Source organism: Dipodomys merriami, unplaced genomic scaffold (genome assembly GCF_024711535.1).
Source record: "Dipodomys merriami isolate MVZ:Mamm:240054 unplaced genomic scaffold, mDipMer1.0.p SCAF_4, whole genome shotgun sequence".
NCBI lineage: Eukaryota > Metazoa > Chordata > Mammalia > Rodentia > Heteromyidae > Dipodomys > Dipodomys merriami.
The window spans coordinates 518,803-540,528 of record NW_027205603.1 but is presented as its reverse complement, the minus strand read 5'-3'; the positions used below and the strand labels follow the sequence as shown (position 1 = coordinate 540,528).

Here is a 21,726-nt window from a genome sequence, read left to right as displayed (position 1 = left end):
CCGGCTGTCAACTTTGTCCCGCCCCCTCCCGTCGTGACAGTTCCGCTTCCGGTCGGCGGGACTCGGCGCTCCCGAAGGCGGTCGCTAGCTGTGGTGGTCGCGATGGGGAAGTCAGATTTTCTCACTCCCAAGGCCATCGCCAACAGAATCAAATCCAAAGGGCTTCAGAAGTTGCGATGGTATTGCCAGATGTGCCAGAAGCAGTGCCGGGACGAGGTGAGTAGGCCTGTAATGGCTCCGTATGCCCCGGAGGCCGTCCCGGAAGTCCAAGTTGGGGTCCCCGGCGCGGATGAAGGCTGGCACCTGGCAGTCGCATCTTGGGGCCTCTGGGATCTTGCTGGAGCGACCCAACTGCCCAGCCCCGTAGAGCTGTGCTTCCCTGCGGGCTCGGGCCTCAGCCGGGCTCCCCGGCCCCTGACACTCTCTTCCTCCCCGCTCCAGCTCCCAATCCCCAAAGGAAACAACAACAACCACAACAAGTAAAAGGCGCGCACAGCTCTCCTGGCAGCGGGAGTGGTGAGTGCTGTGCCGGCGCGCGGCGGCTCTGACTTCACTCGTGAGAAAAGTAGGACGATTCCCAGTCGGCTTCTGATGACAAAGGAAAACAATGGTCTTTAACAAGACTTTATCGAGCACCGACAATATGGCATTATGCTGCGCTTATAAAATGAAGGACTTAGCTGGGAGTCAGGCTGTCAGAATCATGGCTTCCAGCCGTGCCACTTAAGATTGGGCAAACTACTTACATTCTCTCTTTATTTGCCTACTCACTTGTAAAGTGAGAACCATAGTTGTACCTACTTGTCAGGAGGTGGAGGTGTGTGGGGGTGTGGAGGTGTGTGGGGGTGTGGAGGTGGGAGTGTATGTTGTGCACGCGTCCCTGTGCCTTAGCTTTTTCACTCCAGGCTAGCAATCTACATCACAGATCTCAGCCTCACCTAGGATTACAGGCTGAGCCACTGGCACCCAACTGGATGTTAAGTTTTAAGTGAGTGAATCATATGTAAAGTGAGTCAGGAAGACCTTTTTACCCTTACATGTCATGCTATGAAGTTTATACTTTTATCCCATGAATGGGGTGGATGGTGGCAGCCCATTGAAGAACTAGGAACAGATTAGTGATGTGACATTTTTCTCAGAAAAGCAAAGGATCAGTCTACTTCGGTGCTTTAGTTTAGGTAGAACATACAATGAATAATATCAATAGTTATTTTCTTTCTTTTCTCTCTAAGTCAGGGTGAGATTCTCACACAGAAAACTGGAGACTAGTACAATGGATATATGGATATTTACACATCCAGTATCTCTAGCTGCTTAGGCTGCTATAACAATACAGTAAACTAGGTGCATTTTTTTTTAGCAGTATTACTTACTATGATTTATTATAGTGAAAGAACACAAAAGAAAATAGCAAAGAGAAAACCATATGTAAACCATTCTGTAAAGTCACAAGATGCCTTTATTTCCCCTAGTAATGAATTTTGGCAACTTGTAATGAAATGTTAGGATGTAAGAGGCTGGCTGCAGACTTGGTTCTTAAGGTTTTTACTGTGGGTAGTAGACACCCATATATAACACTTGAAGTACTTTGCCATATTTATTTTTTTCTAAAATATTTTAGTGTAAACCCTAAGTATCAGGATATTCTCCCTCTGAACACTTGATATGCCTCAGCATTCCAGGATGCTTTTATTATTTACTTATTATTTTCATTTTTTATTTTTGCCAGTCCTGGGGCTTAAACTCGGGGCCTGGGCACTGTCCCTAAGCTTCTTTTCTTCTTTTGCTCAAGACTTGCACTCTACCACTACAGCGCCACTTCCAGCTTTTTCTGTTTGTGGTGTACTGAGGAATTGAGCCCAGGGCTTCATGGGTACTAGGCAAGCACTCTACCACTAAGCCACATTCCCAGTCCATCAGGATGCTTTTATATCTATCTATCTATCTATTTATCTATCTATCTATATATATATATATATGTTAGTGTGTCATTAATCTAGCATACTTAATCTCAAATCCTTTGTATCACACACTACCTAGTCACACTTTCAAACCAACCAAAGTTCAATCAAAAGCCATGAATTGGCCAGGTGCTGCCTATAATCCTAGCTAATGAAGAGGCTGAGATCTGGGGATGGTGATTCAAAGCCCATCTAGGCAGAAAAGTCCATGAGACTCATCTCTACCAAAAAGCCTCAAGGTATAGCTCAAGTGATAGGGTGTCAGGCTTGAGTAAAAGGCTGAGGAAAAGCCCTATGAGCACACAAGAAAAAAGCCATGAATTATATTGATTATAATACAGTATGATGTTTTGTTCTTTTTTTTTCTGGCAGATTCTGGGGCTTGATCTGAGGGCCAGGTTGTTGTCTCTGAGATTCTTTATCTCAAGGCCAGTGCTCTACCACTTGAGTCACAGAGTCACTTCCAGCTTTTTCTGAGTAGTTTTTCTGAAGCCTGCCTGGCTTCAAACCACAAACCTCATATCTCAGCCTCCTGAGTAGTTAGAATTACAGGCATGAGCCACTAGCAGCTGGCCTTTGTTCTTTTTATTAGCCTTTAGTTTTTAGAACAGCTTTATGTTCACAGCAACAAAACCAGCTGGAAGGTACAGAGATTGCCCATATACCTCCTCTTCCCATTTGTGTATGGCTGCCCCCATCAACATCCTGCAACAGAGTATTGCATCTATTGTGGTAAGCTGAGCCTACCTTGACACATCTGTATCACCCTATGTCCAGTTTATATTAGGACTCACTCTGGTGTTGACGAGTCTGTGGGTTTTGAAAAGTGCATAATAACATGTATAATTATACAAGATACCCCTGATATCTTCTCCTCTTTAAGGAGAGCATTTTTTAAGACAAACTACACATGCTTTAAAAGACACTGCCAGGGCTGGGAAGTTGGCTCAGTGGTAGACCGCTTGCCTTGCATGTCCGAGGCCCTGGATTTGATTCCTCAGCACCACATAAGCAAAAAGAAAAAAGCTGGAAGTGGCACTGTGGCTCAAGTGGTAGAGCGCTAGCCTTGAGCTGAAGAGCTGAGGGACAACGCTCAGGCCCAGAGTTCAGGCCCCATGACCGGACCCCTCCCCCCCCCCAAAAAAAAGAAGACACTGCCAATGCCTGATTCCTTTTTCTCTTAACACCACCCAGCTCCCACTAAAGACATACTATCAACAATTCTCAGATTTTTACTTTCATTTCCGTTAAGCACATTAACTTTTTCCATGCTTTGTGGAGACTATTTGCTTTTGGGGAGGTAGATTTTCAAAAATTAGGGAGCAGGCAAACAACCATATGTGACTTAAACACAGCAATAATACAGCACTAGCTGAAAGTTCTGCATCAACTGAACTACCCAGTATGCATGCTGGAGTTGAAAATTTTTGTTTTAAATTTTCTTTGGTATTTGTTTATCTACCATGTTTAAAAGTTTCACAAATAGAACAGGCTTACTATACTCACCATTATAATATTTTACAAAATAGCTTCTAAAAACTGTGTTCCACATTATTGGTGCTTTTAATTCTCAATTTTCTCAGGATTCTAAATTTGGAATAGAACCCACTCTCATTCACCCCACTAGTTTTTTTACTTTTGCATTGACTGGTTGAAGAGGTTTAGAACAGTTAGTTTTCCTAGTGCGTTGTCCCTATATTGAATTTTTCCATCTGATTGTCTTTTGCCTTCTTTATTGTTTAATGAGCCCTATTGTTGAGATCTTATTATTCAAACATTTTTGATTTATCTTGGGTTATTACCAGATGACAATAAATGCTACAGGGTTGTTTTGTCTGTTTGTTTTGAATTTTTTCTTATTTTTTTTTGTTGTGAAAATACTGTACAGAGGGGTTACAATTACATGGGCAAGATAATGAGTACATTTGTTATCAAGCATTGTAGCCTCCTCCTTTGTTGTTTTGTTTGTTTTTTAAAAGAATGTAATTACTACCTTTACATGTTTTTGTAGAATGGCTTCAAGTGTCATTGTATGTCTGAATCTCATCAGAGACAACTGTTGCTGGCTTCAGAAAATCCTCAACAGTTTATGGATTATTTTTCAGAGTAAGTAACTGAAAGGCATTTTCATCTCATAGACATTTATAAGTGCTTAATGCAGTTTTGTATATTGGAGATCTATTATCATTATATGCTAATATGAAGGCTCCATTATCTCTCTGCTCAGGTTTTATCTTGTGTTGAAAATCTATCACAGTATGAAATTGCTACGAAAGTGTTTCTAGTAAATATTGGTCTCCCTCTCCTATTTGAAACATACAAAACTATAAAGCTGTCTTTCATTCTGACACAATTATGACTGAGAATACAGGTCATGCTATCAACCATCCTATAGCAAATTCCTGTCCTCTTAGGAGATGTGAAGAGTGCCCATGGATGAACTACTTGAGTTTTTCTGTGCTTTAATCTCCTCATTGGTAAGACAACACTGAAAAAGTGCCTACTTCCCAGTATTGTTGCTCTTTCAGAGTCTGAAGGAAGATTAAGTACCCGGAAGAGTATCCAGTAGTCAGTGAACATTAGTTCATAATTATCGTTATTAGCATTTAGTGTTGCTTCTATATGGTAACTTTTTGTATGGCTGCTTCACTAAGGAGAAACTGTTTCAGTTCTAAATTGACTTTCCCTTAACAGCCGTTGTCTTGAAGTGGGGAGATGGTAGGGCCATAGTTTGAGGCTACCTTGGAAAAGCCCATAAGCCCAGCTATTTGGGAGGCATAGGTAGGATTGTGCTCTGAAGCAGTCAGTATTACATCCCATCTGAAAAGTAGCCAACCCAAAAAGAATTGGAGGTATGACTAAACTGGTACAGCCTCCTGCCTAGTCAGGTTTGAAGATCTGACTTCAAACTCCAACTCCTCACCTTATTCTTTGCTTTCCTTGTTTAGTTTTAAAGATTCATAGCTGTGGGGCTGGGAAGGTGGCTCAGTGGTAGAGCGCTTGCCTTGCATGCCTGAGGCCCTGGGTTCGATTCCTCAGCACCATATAAGCAAAAAGAAAAAAAGCCGGAAGTGGTGCTGTGGCTCAAGTGATAGAGCGCTAGCCTTGAGCTGAAGAGCTGAGGGACAGCGCCCAGGCCCAGAGTTCAGGCCCCACGACCGGACCCAAAAAAAAAAAAAAAAAAGATTCATAGCTGTTTCCTATATTGTTTAGGTATTAAAATGATGATTGCTTAGATTTCAGAAAGGTGGTGATATATATGTATAGAAAATACCGTAACACTTTGCTGTCTTTCTTTTACTAGGGAGTTCAGAAATGACTTTCTAGAACTTCTTAGGAGACGCTTTGGTAAGCATCTTAAGTATTGCCTAGGTAATGACTTTATAATTTTGTCTAGTCTTCTCAGGGTCACCAGTGTCACATTTTGTTCTTAGGTACCAAGAGAGTGCACAACAACATCGTCTACAATGAGTACATCAGCCACCGTGAGCACATCCACATGAATGCCACTCAGTGGGAAACACTAACAGACTTTACCAAGTGGCTGGGCAGGGAAGGTAAGAGGAGAGCTGCCATGTGGCTTCATTAATGGGAGTGAGAGGATGTGTAATTTTTAAATCAAATAGAAGAGAAGATATGTGAGGGCAATTTCAGAATGGGAGAAGAGGGACATACTATTCCAGGGTTGGTTTCATTTATTATCTAGGGTTTTGTTTTGTTTTGTTTTGGGTTGGTCGTGGGGCTTAAACTCTGGACCTGGGTGCTGTCCCAACTCGAGTGCTCTGCCACACCTCCACTTCCAGTTTTCTGGTGCTTAATTGGAGATAAGAGTCTCACGGCCTTTCCTCCCCAGGCTGGCTTTGAACTGCCATCCACAGATCTCAGACTCCTGTGTAGCTAGGATTATAGGTGTGAGCCCCTAGCTGCCTACTGCTCCTTTTAAGTTAACAAAACATCATGTACTCATTGGATATTCAATACTTAGAAATGGTTAGATAATTGCTATGCTAAACAATTGTTTTTCCATGTGCTTCTCTGTTAAATGTTACCTTAGTATAATATATAAAATGCACAACAATCTTTTCTGTTTAAAGAAAGAGTGATACCACTTCACTCACAGTAAGTGCCAGTATTCCAAATTCATGTGCTTGAATCTATTTGCTATATTGCAGAAGTGAAACACACTTGTATTTATATTCTGCTTGATTTAGATTCAAACTTACATAATCTGTAATTTGTTTTTTACTAGCATACATTGGGTGTGCAAGAGGGGTTTCACTGTGACATAGCCTTATGTACAGGGTGTCCCAACCATCCATTCTCTCCCTCATTCTCCTCCCCTCCCCTCTCCCTCTTAAAAAATTATTTCATCAGGTATCATTTTATATTTTCATAAGTACAAATAAACTACACTGACCATATCCATCCCCATTTCCCCACTTCAGTAGCCCTCTCCCTCCCACTGTTTGCCCACCCTGCCATCTGAGCCTGTGTTACTTTTTGGCCATTCCTTTTTCTTTTAGTGTTCATTTATTGCATGGAGGAGTTTTGCTATTGCATTTCAGATGTGTGTGTGTTATGTTTTTCTCAGAATAACCTCGTCTGTTGCTCTTTTCTTCCACTCCTTGGATCAACAGCTTTCATTGAGGCTCCTTTTGCCATCACCATACACAGTCACACTGTATCTGTTGTTTTCTTTAAGGCTTGTGCAAAGTGGATGAGACACCAAAAGGCTGGTACATTCAGTACATAGACAGGGACCCAGAAACTATTCGGCGGCAACTGGAGCTAGAGAAAAAGAAGAAGCAGGACCTTGATGATGAAGAAAAAACTGCCAAGTTTATTGAAGAGCAAGTGAGACGAGGTCTGGAAGGGAAAGAGCAGGTGGGCAGTGGCCTCATCCTCCACAGAGGCCATGTACAAGTCTGACAGAGTATTGCTTGCTGTTAACTGAGTTGGGTATTGTCATTAAGGAGGAGCAAGAGCACAACAAGACTAGGAGTTGAACCAGTTCCTCACTTGCTAACTTTATAATCTTGGAGTCATTAAGTAATCTTCCTAAACTGTAGCCTCTTTATCATTAAAGCAGAGATGGTCCCTAATCTCATCCAATTGCAGTTAGTACAACATTGAAATTAAACACAGTATGAAGACAGCTGTGGCCCAATGTTGGTGGCTCATGCTGGTAGTCCTAACTACTCAGGTGGCTGGAGGGTAGAGGTTTGAAGCCAGCCTAGGCAGAAAAGTCCGTGGGATTCTGTCTCTAGTTAACAAGCAAAATATCAGACCCAGGATATGGCTGAAGAGAGCCTGCCAGCTGTGAGGATTTCATTTTATCATGTCATTTTATGAATATAGTGCATATTTATGTAATTTCTTAATTGGGAATGTAATCCATAGTTTTGTCTTTGAGCTACTTTGCAACATCAGTAAGTTACATCAGTAAGTTATAATTTAAACCTACTGACTGCTAATAGTAAATACACTGTAAACCACATCTTCAAGTTTTTTCTTTGCTTTTTTTTTCCCCCAGGAGACCCCTGTTTTCACAGAATTAAGCAGAGAAAATGATGAAGAGAAAGGTTGTTTTTAAATTTCCTTTTTAAATATTTTAAACAATTACTTTGTACCTGCTGACTAAAGGAAAACAACTTGTCTGGGAAGAAAGCATTTACTTCATCAGAGTTTGACTGTTCTTATCTATAAAATGAAAATATAATAGTGTGAATTGGATGGGAATGCCTTCACCCAGAAGTAGCAGAAAATAATATAGGTTTAGGCAAGAAGGAAATTTCTTGCTGTAATAAAAACCTCAGAGGCAAAATGGGGTCATGCCATACAGAGACAAGGTAGCTGCCAGCATTCCATCCATCACATACAGACTCAGCATTTTCCAATGGATGGCAGAAAGCATCTCTTCCAGAGCAAGCAAACTTCCTAGAAGACAGTCATCATCCCAGTGGACTTGCTTTCAAATGCCATTGTGCCAGAACTGTTTCACATACGTACCCTAAAAGCAGTCACAGGTTTTATATTGATTGATGTAGACAAATCGACATAAAATTTATCCCAGCATAAATTGACCTCAGAGCTGAAGATGGTGTTATTTCCCCTCAACCACAGGGAAGAGGTACGGACATGTAAACCAAGTTGGCGTACTAGTAAGAATGGAAGAGGAGGGCAGGATGTCAAAGCAGCCAGTACTGACTGCTAGAGTGACATAATGGATAAGGTCCTGCCCCACTCTACAAGTACCAGCTGAGGATATTTTGCAGGAATCTGAGAGGAATATTTTTAGCCTCATTGATCAAAAATGTTTGTGACTAAGGCTAGACACAGGGCGCATGCCTGTGAGTGTGAAGGACTAGTGTTGGCTGCACAGTGAGAGCTGTCTCAAAAAACAAAGTTTGTGAAGTCTATGAAATCTTTAAGAAGTTTTATTATATAAGTTTTCTTAAATATGCATGTATGTGTGTACCAATAAATACATATATATAATATGTATATATATATATATATATAATAATTTTTTTTTCCCTCTAGTTACATTTAATCTGAATAAAGGAGCATGCAGTTCAGCAGGAACATCTTCCAAATCCAGGTGAGTTGCAGCTAGAAATCATACAGCTGTGCAAGTCTTGGAGATGGTGGTTGCTACAGTTGAAGTGCCCCAAACCTTTTTCTCAACTGTAGTGATTAGAGTGGCATTCAGGGGACGCCATGTGCCAGCATTAGAGAATTTTAAATGTACACTACCAAACTCTAGACACTTAGGACCAATATAAAACAGTTAAGTGACATGCTGAACTTTACTTTAAAACCACCGTCAGTACGGTGTCAGACTCTTAGTAATTGTTTTAAAACCTCTTATCTGATTCTTGGAATCAAGCTGAGTTGGGCCATCCTATCCAAAAGTTTTTTTGTTTTTTGCCAGTCCTGGAGCTTGAACTCAGGGCCTGGCCACTGTCCCTGAGCTTCTTTTGCCCAAGGCTAGCACTCTACCACTTGACCCATAACACCACTTCTTTCTCTTTATGTGGTACTGAAGAATTGAACCCAGGTCTTCATGAATGCTATGTGAGCACTCTACCACTAAGCCACATTCCCCTCCCAGATTCTTTTTTCTTTTTCTTTTTTTGTGATATTGGTGTGATTGAACGAAAGCTTTGTGCATGCTACACAAGTGCTCTGCCCCTGAACTGTGTCCCCAGGATATTACCAAAAACCATTACAGAGGAGAATGTAAAGATTAAATGAGTGCGTAATGTTCCTCATGAGTAGCTGCAAACCCTCATCTCCAAATGCTGAAGCCTGTGTCCCCACCATATTGCATATGGTGCATATTGCATGTACTGAATTAGCCAGAGAGGACATAAGGGGAGCGAAGGCAGGCAAGCTGTGTCCTCGTGTGCTGTTATGCAGAAGATGCAGGCACATCCTTTGTTTTGGCTGCATTTATGTTCTACTGTTGGTTGTACATGTGTGTAAACTACATTGCGTATAGCAATCATGGTTCTGTTCTATTCCCAGTTCTTTGGGGCCAAGTGCCCTGAAAACGTTAGGGAGTGCAGCGTCGGTAAAGCGAAAAGACTCTTCCCAGAGCTCAGCGCAGGCTAAAGAAAAGAAGAAAAAGAAATCTGCACTGGATGAAATCATGGAGGTATGATACCATATGAGCTACATCCATACATGCAAACAATTAGTGGAAAAATGTAACTCAAGTCAGAGGAAAAGTAAGTTACACCACTTACCACATTACTATAAAGTTAGGGAAATTTTTCTGTGTGTTGAGGGAAAAAAAGCCTTGGTTTGTCTGAGCTAATTAGAGCATCATGCTGCCCTCCCCCAATCCCCTTGTGTTTATTCTCTTGTCTCTAGAGCTAACTTTGAAACTCTCCAAACAGTTATGTTAGTATTTGATTAGGACTTCAGTGGTATTTCAGATTGAACTCCTCTGGTGGTCCTCCCGCTAACATTTGTACCTCCTGGTGCCCCTGACACCCAAGTATCACCTCCTAGCCAGCTGAGACATGCTTTTATTTTTATTTTACCTAATGCTTTATATATGTGATGGGTCATTGACCATGTATTTCCTCGATTTAGGGCCATCTTATCCAAAAGATTCTTTTTATCTGTGAAACTGGTGTGATTGAACCAAAGCCTTGTGCATGCTACACAGGTGCTCTGTGCCTATCCTGGAGCTTGAACTCAGGCCCTGAACATTCTCTGAGCTTTTATGCTCAAGGCTGGTGTTCTATCACTTGAGCCAAAGCTCCACTGTAGCATTTTGGTGTTTAATTGGAAATAAGAGTCTCATAGACTTTCTTGCCTGGGCTGACTTTGAACTTCAATGCTGAGATCTCAGCCTCCTGAGTAGATAGAATTATCTACTCAGTAGGTATGAGCTACTAGTAGGTATGAGCTAGTAGCTCATACCTTGCTGTTGGAGGATTTTAAAACAAGGATTAGAATGACATTATTGGATCCCATTCAGAGTTGTGTTTAAGGTTAGTTTGAAGCAGTTGGGAATGAAAAAGGCATGGTATATAGCCATAATAGACAGCACTTTCTCTTTTTGTCTCTCTTAGTTACATCTCTCTTGGTGGTGATTGTCTTCTATTTGACTTCTGAGCTTTTATTCTCATTGCCTTCTCTTGCTTTCAGACTGTGTCCCCAGCCATGCCATGCTAAATTGTCTATATTTTCACCACATGAAAAATAATTTATACATTTCCAGCTTGTGACAGTCACAGAGGATGGGGAAAATGCAAGGAGGGTACTGTGGGATTGGCAGACGGCTTTCAGTATTGAGCAGCCTAAGTGGTTTTTGTGTTTTGGTCAGCTAGCTGGCCTTATCACATATTTTTTTGTTTTGGTTTTGGTTTTTTTAAATCCAATGATCCATTTTCTTATTTCAAAATGAATTAACACCTCTCTAAGTGGTGGTGGTACATGCCTAACACTCAGGAAGTAAAGGCAGGAAGATTTCACGTTTGCATTTAGTGTGGTCTACATAGCAAGCTCCAAGCTACACCAGACTCCATAGTAAGACTGTCTCAAAAACAAGCGAACAAACAAGTTAATTAATGCTTAAAAAATTTATTAGAGCTTATAAACCTTATCATTGGTGAAATATGAATTGCATAGTGTCATTTTGCTAAGTAGAATAGTATTTTGAAATAAACAGGATTCTAAGGAGAATATTTTCAGGATATCTTGTGTGTTCTGTAGATCGAAGAGGAAAAGAAAAGAACATCCCGAACTGACCACTGGCTGCAGCCTGTACGTGTTACGACTGTACCTTTTACCTCCTACATTTGCATTCAGTGAATGATGTAGCCACCTTTGGTATAACTAAATTTCCTAAATATATGTAAAATTTGTAAATGGAGTTAGTTATCATTTGTAGTGACTTTCTACTGAACTTTAATTAATTATTGGGTGCAACTATGTTGCGTTCATAGATCAGTGGTGTTCCTTTAGTTTAGTGCTGAGTTTATGGTCACCGTGAATTTGAGCCTGGAATTAGTTGCAGATTTTTTTGTTGTTGTTATAGGACGGAAATGATGTATTTTCAGAAATGGGATTAAAGTATACCATTGTAAATGCTGAAATGTATAGTCTTTAAGTCATACTTTTAAGTACTTTGTAGGAAAAAAAACAGACTTTAATTTGACAAGACAAGGGAGGCTTGTTTTTAATTGCTTATTTTAGAATAATAACTTGAAACTATGTACATATTTGATATATAGCTCTACATACTACATTCATAATGACATGATTTTTTTGTTCATAAATGTCTTACCTCTGGGATTTTTGCTTCATCAATATAAATTTTCTCATTGAGGGGAGCAGTATTAGGGTTTGAATTTAGCCTTGCACTTGCTAGACAGTGCTCTACTGCTGAGCCATGCCTCCAGCCTTGTTTTTCACTTGTTTTTGAGATAAAGTCTCATTCTCTAGATTGCAACTAGAGTGTAATATTCCTGTTTTAGGCTTCCCAGTTTAACAGGCACATACAAGTCAACTCAGTTTTCCTCTGTTGAGATGAAGTCTTAAGATTTTTCTACCTAGGTTCGTGGAATTGCAGTCCTTCTGATCTCAACCTCTGATATAGCTGTTATTATCACTTACGCTTGCCCTTGAGAGTTATTTTTAAAATACATATGCTTTAGTACTACTGCCATCCAGTCTCCTAGTGTGAAAGGCAGATTGTTTTACTCACCTTCCAAGTTCTGATGTATACCCTTACTAAGAACAATTGATGTAAAGTAAAAGGAAAACCAACATGAAGATATATGTGTATATGTATATTTATATATACATATATATATATAAATATATACACATATAATTTCAAATTTTTATTGGTCCCCTCCAAATTCTCTTTTCATTGAGCATACTTTCAGTTAAACTTTATTTCTTACTTGGTAATTTTCTCTTACAAAAAATTCATGTTTTTCATAGTTTCTCTTAGAATTATGTTAAAAGTGCCAAGTAGCCAACACTGCATTAGTGGTTCAATGTGTCTCTTATTTGATGGGTAGTAAAGTTTATTGAAATACCCAGCTGACTATAGAGATATATTTGAAAGACTTTATTTTTTCAACTTAGCAAAAGAAACATTTTGAACAGATCTATTTTTGTTGGCAAATATAATTGTCTTAAATTACTACAGTATAAAACTGTAAGAACTTAGGAGAAATTTAGCCTAGATATTTTATGGCCTAACTCAGATAGGGTGTTTTGTCATCAGTTGTCTAATTATCTCCTTATAGTTCTTAATAATTTGTTTTTATCAGGTTTTGGTACACCTTTAGGAAGTGCTTGTGACCATTTCTTCTATTTACTTGAAATGGCGATTATAGAATCCCTGCAGTGAATGTAGCCATGCATCAAGCAAATTAATTGCCTAATCCAAATCACAAAAAGAATGAGAGCAGTGAAACTAGTATGAAGTAAGCCTGGATTTCTCCTGTTTCCAAAGACATGCTCACCAGATTGATACTTTCAGCTAGAGCGGATCTAGAGGAATCCTGTTTACTTTTTTTGTTGTTTTTTTAAAAATCAGCCTAATGAAGAAAAATTCCGCCTGTTGACAAACCTTGTGAAAGCCAAGTGCCAGTGGCCTATACCTGTAATGCTAACTTCTCAAGAGGCTGAGATCTGAGCACAGTTCAAAGCCAATCTGGGCATAAAAGTCTAGGAGACTGTCTAGTTGGCCAAGAAAATATGAGACTGGAGGCATGGTTCATGTGGTAGAGCATTCATTAGCTGTGAATGGTAAAAGTCCCTGCTCTCAAGAAACCTTCACTGTGAAAACCAGCCAGTTTGTTTTGTTTTCCCTTTCGGTAACTATGTTGAATAAAAAAGAGGAAAAGGAAATAAAGAATTACTAACACAATGTTTAGCCTTTATTGGGAAGAGTTAGAACTGTAATTTCTAAATTATTATTTAGCAGAAGAGTTCCATTTTACTATGTTTTTATTGAATGTGACTTAAAAGTATGGAGTAAACAAAATTTGAGACTTTTCCTTCATCTTTACTTTTTCTGTTATTTTCTAGGAAATCATTGTAAAGATTATAACCAAAAAACTTGGAGATAAATATCATAAGAAAAAGGCTATTGTTAAGGTAGGGAGAATGTGTATGTGTCTTGTGTGTCTGTATGTGTGATGGTACTGGGGCTTGAACCCAGGAACTTTTACTTACAGCTTGCACAATATAACTTGAGCTATGCTTCCAATTTCAGCTCTTTGCTGGTTAATTGAAAATAATGATATTGTTTTGTCTGCCCAGGCTGGCTTCAAACCATAATCACCAGATCTCAATCTACTAGTAGCTAGGATTATAGGCATGAGCCACCATCACCCAGCTGAGAATTCGTAAAAAAAAAGAAAGAAAAGAAAAGCTGATGGGTGACCAAGTGAAACTATTAGAAATCAAATCCTTATAGCAGAAGTATTGGGTCTATGTTTCTAAAAATTACATGAAATGAAATCTAAGTTCACAACTTTTGGAGACATACTTTCTTTTCAGTTCACCTTGGTCTGTTTTCTTAATGGATCAGACAGGATATATGAAACCCCATCAGTCTTGATTTAAAACTCAATGTGAAAGCTTTGCTAATTATCAGTTAAATGTATTGTCTTGCTAATGATAGACACTATACTTACAGTCTAGAGAACTCATGAGGCCTTTCTTTCTTTCTTTTTTTTTTTTTTTGGGGGGGGGGGGGTGGATCCGGTTGTAGGGCCTGAACTCTGGGCCTGGGACCTGTCCCTGAGCTCTTCAGCTCAAGGCTAGCGTTCTACCACTTGAGCCACAGCGCCACTTCCGGCTTTTTTCTTTTTGCTTATGTGGTGCTGAGGAATTGAACCCAGGGCCTCATGCATGCAAGACAAGCGCTCTACCACTGAGCCACCTTCCCAGCCCCAGAGGACTTTCTTTTATATTGCTTGGGAAACAATCTATTGACTGCCATAGAGTTTTGAAATTTCTGTCTTTTTCTGCTTTTTCATATTCCCTGAATATAGCTTGATCCCAGCACCCAGCCTTGTGTATTTGTGAGTGGCCCTTCTTCTGTACTTACTCTAAGTCTTATTCTAAGATCATCAGTCTCTTATTCTTTCCAGATGAAAACATCAACTAAGCTTTGAAATGAGTTCTTTATTAAGCATCATGGGCTGAGAAATCAAGCATAATAATCTGGAAAATCGCATTATTTATAGAAGAAATGACTCATTCAATTGCAATTTCATTTGTTTTTATTTTATTCCTTTTTACCTAGTTTTTACATATTCTTGTATTACAAAAGTGTTCATTTTACACAACAGGAAGTAATTGACAAGTATACAGCTGTTGTAAAGATGATTGATTCTGGAGATAAGCTGAAACTTGACCAGACTCATTTAGAGACAGTAATTCCGGCACCAGGTAAATCTGTTTGCAGACCAACAGTCTAATACGTATGTTATGAAAATGATCAGTTCTATTCTGGAAAACATACCTGCCTTTTGACATTATTGGATAGTTAGGGGCATGTTTCCATTTAGAAACATTAACTGCCAGCATAATCTATACCATTTAACCAACTTCAGGTGGCTTAATACTTTATCACCCCTCTGAGCAAGCCATTTGAAGGCATGAGTGAATTTTCCTTCCTGCAGTTTGTTTCTTCTAAAGCAAAACATGGACAAAAATCAATCATATTAGGTATGTTATTAACATTTTTAGCTACCAGTTAAAGTCTGTCTGTCTATGTATATTTCTTTGGGTTCTTATCCACATCTATATATTTTGGTTTGCATTGTTAGCCTCTGATTTCAGAATATTCTTCTGTGTGTTATTGCTGGCATTGATGATGTGAGCCTTGGCGACTGTCTTTATTAGTTTATTTGTCCTATTCCTCATTTTTTTCCCTCTTAAAATAACTCACAGATAAGAAAATTTTTCATCACTTTTATTGATATATTATCAGTGTGTATGTAGTAAATGGCACATATATAAAAAAATGCAGTTTGACCCATTTTAACATTTGACTACTCTGAAACCATCCTGTGGTCAAGATAATGAATATGACCCTTCATTTCCTATTCTAATCCTCTGCCCTCAACTTCAGCCTTCCTTCTCTTTCCAGGCAATCCCAGATCTGTTTTTTTGTCACTCCAGTTTAGTTCATATTTTTCAGAGCTTTTATAGTCTTTTTCTTAGGGAGGAGAGTGAGCCTGTTGTATAACTATAGTTCATTTTTTTGTGTTGCTGAATAGTATGCCATTGTATAGGTAGATCACAGATTGGCCAAGTCAGTTGTTGATAGACATTTAGATAATTTGTAGTTTTTTACAGGTGCAGATAAAACTGCTGTGCACATTCATGTTTGTGTATTCGTGAATATGATTTCTTTTCTCTTGAGTAAATGCTTTAAGTGGCCCAGTTGTATGGTAGGCATAAGGTTACATTTTTATGAAACTGCCAAACTATTTAAGGAATTAGAAAAGACAAAGTAAACTAAATTTATTCTGATTACTTCTGACTTTACCATTTTTTCAGAATATATAATCTAAAATTAAAATATATCTCTTTAACAAATGAATGGGAAGAATGAGGAATATTATGTAACTATAGTCAAACTCTTTTCAAAGTTTGCAATTCTTACATGATTGAGAACTTCTAAGAGAAGGGTTTTGAGTTCCTTGTGTTTATTCAGTGTGGTGTATTTTGCCCTGACAAGAAAAACCTAGCTGTTTTCTTTGTGTTAACTTTTACATTCATTCCCCATCATAGGAAAAAGAATTCTAGTTTTAAATGGAGGCTACAGAGGCAATGAAGCCACGCTGGAATCCATCAATGAGAAGACCTTCTCAGCCACCATCACCATCGAGACTGTAAGTATGTTCACACAAGGCAAAGGTTCAAAACACACTCTACTGCTTTTTAATTGTAATGGTCTTTGTTTTAGAATCTGGGGTTCTTGTTTACCTTCCCTCCCATTTAGATATCTATACACAGGGCTTGGAGGGAGGCTCAAGTGGTAAAATGCTTATTACATTAGCAAGCACAAGGCACTAAGTTCAAACGCCACTGAAAATATTTATAAGCCTATTTTCTTGAGTGGTTGTGCCTTTGAATGAAGCATTTTATTTTTTCATTACCAAAGAATATTCATTACTGTGCAATCAGTATTCATTGTGTTCATTGTGTCTGTTACTTTTCAGTCTTCATATTTTATAAAATTGTGTACACAATGAACAGTTCTATGTACTAAATTTTTTTCCCTCATATAATATAAATTTTGATTTGGAATACTAAAATTAGTGGAGAGACTATAGACAAAGTTGATAGGGAAGCTGCTGTAGTGGTCAACTATGTTTTTAAGTGTCAGACGCCTCCCCCTTTCATAGAGAATTTAAGGTACCATACATCAGTACAGTAATGTCAGGAACTCTGCTGTAGCAATCACATTCTTATCAGAGATCACTGACAAGGGTCTGAGTGGGGCCCAGATATCATCTGAAGGAAAGGCTCTTAGAGCTCTGCACTGTTGTTGCACAGTATACTTTCATCTGTAAACAAGAGTTTGTCATCGTCAGTATTCTAAGTTTTAGTATTCTGAGGCTAATATACCTCTTAAGACAACCTAATAGAAGTTTATAATCATTCCAGAAATTTTATGTGTTCTCTTGGTTATCCATAGGCCCATTAAGCCGGTAGGCCTGTTAAAAGATATGTATCTCAAAGAGTTTTTAGAAAAGCCATTTAGGTTCTTATTTGAGGGATTCCACATCCAGTTTCCATGCCTTGCATCCCTCTTTACTATTTGGGCCTTCAGAATTAAAGGGTTTTTTTTTTTTTTTTTTCTAAAAACAAATGATCTAAGCCCATAACGGGTAGGAAGAGTTCAAAAGAATAAGACAATCGCCACAGTATTTTAAATACTGTGAAAACAAGTGTCCAGTGTGCATTATTAAACAGGACTTGAAGGGATTCTACTCAGAAGGCCTCTAAATCCACTGTTCCACTGAACAGTGGGATTTAAAAAAAGTTTTTTTGTTGTTCTTATTTGGTTGTTTTGTTTTGTTTTGGTGCCAGTCCTAGTACTTGAACTCAGGGCTGAGTTGCTGTTCCTGAGCTTTTGTGCTCAAAGCTGAGTCCCAGCTCCACTTCTGGCTTTTTGGTAGTTAATTGGAAATAAGAGTCTCATAGACTTTCCTGCCTTTGCTGGTTTTGAACTACAATTCTCAGATCTCAGCCTCTTGAGTAGCTAGGATTACAGGCATAAGCCACCAGTGCCCAGCTTGAGCAGTGTTTTGTTTTGTTTTTTTCTTTTTCCTTTTTTTCAGTCCTAGGGCTTGAACTCAGGGCCTGAGCACTGTCTCTGAGCTTCTTTTGCTCAAGGCTAGCACTCTACCACTTTGAGGCACATCACCACTTTTGGCTTTTTCTGTGTATGTGATACTGAGGAAGTAAGCCCAGTACTTCATGCATGCTAGGTAAGCACTCTGCCACTAAGCCATATTCCCAGCCCATTGAACAGTGGTTTTAAAAACAAAAATTGATGCTGTTCCAAGTGGAAACATTTGGCATAAAAGTAAAAAAAATTTTTTTTAATTTTTTTAATTTTTATTTTTTTTGTCAGTTGTGGGGCTTGAACTCTGAGTCTGGGAGCTGTCCCAGCTCAAGGCTAGCGCTCTACCACTTGAGCCACAGTGCCACTTCCGGCTTTTTTCTTTTTGCTTATGTGGTGCTGAGGAATCGAACCCAGGGCCTCATGCATGCAAGGCAAGTGCTCTACCACTGAGCCACCTTCCCAGCCCAAAAGTAAAAATAATTTCAACAGCTGTGGGGAACCAATTCCATCTTTTCTCTCCATTCAAAATCAACTGTCTTCAAGTGGAGAATGCCTAAAGGGTACATTTCCTTCTGCATGGCTTGCCAGAACTGAAACCAGTGTCTTTAGATCCTAAGCCCAAACCCAGGAGTTCCCCAGGTCTGGCTGCTTGCCTCTTTTATAGTAATGGGGGCTTGTCAGTTGAGATTCCTGGTGGTTTCTGTACATAAATGGTTACATTAACAGTGAATGTTGCCCAGTCTAGAATCCTCCATCTAGAAGTGGCTATAAAAGAGAAAAGAGATCCTGGTTTTTTTGTTCGTTTTTTTTTTTTGTTTGTTTGTTTGTTTGTTTTTTGTCAGTCGTGGGGCCTAAACTCTGGGCCTGGGCACTGTCCCTCAGTTCATCAGCACTCTACCACTTGAGCCACAGTGCTATTTCCCGCTTTTTCTGCATACATGGTGCTGAGGAATTGAACCCAGGGCCTCATGCATGCAAGGCAAGCTCTCTACCACTGAGCCACCTTCCCAGCCTGAGATCCTGGGTTTTTTTGCTCACACATTAATGGTCATTCAGGAAGTTCCTTTGAAATTGGATGTCTTACTGGAGAGTCAATCCTCAACTCCAGCAAGAGAAGAATGTAGGCAAGTGTAAAATGTAATAAAAGTGATAGGAAAGTGCATTAAAAAAGGAATTCACTTTGAATAGACTGAAAGTGGGTCACCTCTAGTGTGAGAGTGACCCCTAATGGCAGACTTTTCATCGCCTGAACATTGACCCTTAGCAGGCTTAGCTTTTTAGCTGTTAGTCTAATGAACTCAAATGTCTGGCTGCCTTTTTATTCAGATTTGTTAAAAAGGCATAATGGACTGAAGACTTTTAAACACAATAATGAAAAATTCAATTTTGGTCACAGTTTATCTGTTTTTTTGTTTTTTGTTTTATTGTCAGTCATGGGGCTTGAACTCTGGGCCTGGGCGCTGTCCCTCAGCTCTTCAGCTCAAGGAGAGCTCTTTACCACTTGAGCCACAGTGCCACTTCCAGGTCACAGTTTATCTGGAAACTTAGTTCCTTAAGAAAAGAGCAACAGTTTTAAGGGAAATTCTGATTCTCATTCCACTATTCTCTTATACTTTGTAAGGATCTACTTTCTTTTTTTTTTTTTTAATTTAATTTAATTTTATTTGTGAACATACTGTACAGAGGGGTTACAATTACATGGGAGCTCATGCTCACACATGTTCTGTTTTCTAACAGCTCTATAATGTAGGCACTGTTATCTCACATGGGGGACACCGGGAAAGAGAACTGAATGGGAAAACCGTAAAGGCCACCTACTGGTGGTGGGAGTGAAACTCCTGCAGTGTATATTAGCCTCAGTGCTGCTGGGTTGCATCTTGTTCTAAAGATTTCCCCTTTGCCTTTTTGTTGGATGTGAAAGGAGGAAGAAAATATATTTAAAGTTAAACCCATTTTATGTAATATTGACCAGCCCCCCAAATCATCACTAAACTGGAAGACAAGTTATCGATTATCTGGATTGCTTATGATGATGTTCTAAAAAAAGAAATCTCCAAGTAGATAATGGCGTTGTAAAAGTTCAACATGGGTTTTCTTTATCAGGGAACATTGGTAACTTGTACATCAGGATCCTTCCAACTGGGGCTCAACCATCTTCAACAAGTGGCTTGTTCAGTTGTCATGTGAGATGGGCAGGTTACAAGAGATCATGGCATATTGTACCAGGAGATCAACATGGCCAAGCCATGTCTTATATAGGCTTCCCATGGGTAGGAGCTCCAGCTATGGCCATTAGCTTCCCTAGTCACAGTAGAATTCAGAAACTGTAGCCCTTTATCCAAGAAGCTGAACACATACTGAATAGCTACCAAATTCCTGCCATACAACCTACTAATAACACATTTCAAACATCACTGGAGAAAACATGGTGACTTTTCATTGTAATACCATTGATTTTTCAAATGCATAGGTTTAGAGATGTTTTAGAGATATAGAAAAGGCCCATTTGCATTGATAGTGTGGTCTCATGTTTTTGCCTTTTAAGCACATTTGTCTTTTTAACATTTTCTTCAATTATTTGAATTTCTAGGGGCCTTTAAAAGGACGGAGAGTTGAAGGAATTCAATATGAAGACATATCTAAACTTGCCTGATTGAAAAATTTGTTAACAATACATTAAAATAACTCTAAAGCATCAAATTGATGTTTGCCAAAGCATTGTGAGACTCTACTGTGTTAGGGTATTTCTTTTGTATAAAACAAATGGTTTTATTTAAATATTACTGTATATTTGTGTAAAGTTATAGAAAAATTTAATTATGTCTCCTGAAGTACCAAAACTGTAAATTTTGTCCTTGTTGCTTTTTTTTGTAATAGTTCCTTGATGATTTTCTATCTTCATTAAAGAATATTGTAAAGTGTTTTATATAACAGTTTAGAATCATATGATTGGATACTTCTAAGTATATTTTAGTAGCAAAATAGCAAAGTTGAATTATAATTAAAAGTTTTCAAGCCAAGCTATAAATATAATAGTTTTATTGTGATGTAATTCACATTTCACACAATTCACCATTTAAAGTATAAGTAGTTTCCAATATATTTAGAGTTGTGCAACCATATCTACTATCTTAATTGAGGGGGGGCAGTGTATTTTTAGTCACCTCAGTAAGAAACCTGTAAACAATCTATTTTTTCCCAACCTCTCCCAGCCCCTGACAACCATTAGTCTACTTTGTATCTGTATAGACTTAACTATTCTGTGCATTTTATATAAATGGAAAAATACAATGTCTTCTATGTGAGGTGTCTTAAACTTTGTGTTATAATATCTTTGAGACTTATCCATGTTATGTCATTTAGGGGTACTTCATTTCTTTTATTACCAAACACTATTCCATTGTGTGGACATCCTGTGTTGTTTATCTATCAGTTGGTGGGCATTTTGGCTGTAGCTACTTTTTAGCTACTATGAATGGTGCTCATGACAATTACACATCAGATTTTACAGAGTCCTGTGTAACTCATCATGTGTAATACTTTGAGGAACTGCTGAACTGTTTTACAAAGCAGCTTCATCATGCCAACAATTCTGAACTATATAGTTCTATATTGAAGTAGAGCAGTGTAATATTTAGATATAAAAACAGGAAACATATCTCACACTTGATTATATCTATCTAAGCCTACCAACCAGGGACATTTGTAAGTCACATAACTAACCACAAGGGAGTGCAGCAGGACTTCAGTGTACACAGCATTATCATGATATCAGCTCAAGGCTAGCACTCTACCACTTGAGCCACAGTGCCTCTTCTGGCCTTTCTGTTTATGTGGTGCTAAGAAATTGAACCCAGGGCCTCATGCGTGGGAGGCAAGCACTCTACTACTGACCCACCTTCTCAGCCCTCCATT

General features: G+C 38.9%; 1 protein-coding gene across 3 annotated transcripts; it reads left to right on the top strand.

The window, feature by feature from the left end:
- The first annotated feature begins 25 nt into the window (after nt 1–25).
- Kin (Kin17 DNA and RNA binding protein) lies at nt 26–21,220 on the top strand. 3 transcript variants are annotated; one of them, XM_069990313.1, is made up of 13 exons: nt 28–216; nt 3,973–4,067; nt 5,266–5,309; nt 5,396–5,518; nt 6,664–6,845; nt 7,495–7,543; nt 8,505–8,562; nt 9,492–9,621; nt 11,193–11,243; nt 13,527–13,595; nt 14,798–14,897; nt 16,248–16,348; nt 20,402–21,220. In XM_069990313.1, the coding sequence occupies exons 1-13, from the start codon at nt 103–105 to the stop codon at nt 20,462–20,464; spliced, it is 1,179 nt and encodes a 392-aa protein (XP_069846414.1). In that variant the 5' UTR covers nt 28–102; the 3' UTR covers nt 20,465–21,220. The 3 variants fall into 3 exon arrangements, with proteins under 3 accessions (XP_069846415.1, XP_069846414.1, XP_069846416.1); XM_069990315.1 differs by lacking the exon at nt 28–216 and adding an exon at nt 458–516; XM_069990314.1 differs by lacking the exon at nt 11,193–11,243 and having other exon boundaries at nt 26–216.
- The last annotated feature ends 506 nt before the right edge of the window (nt 21,221–21,726 follow it).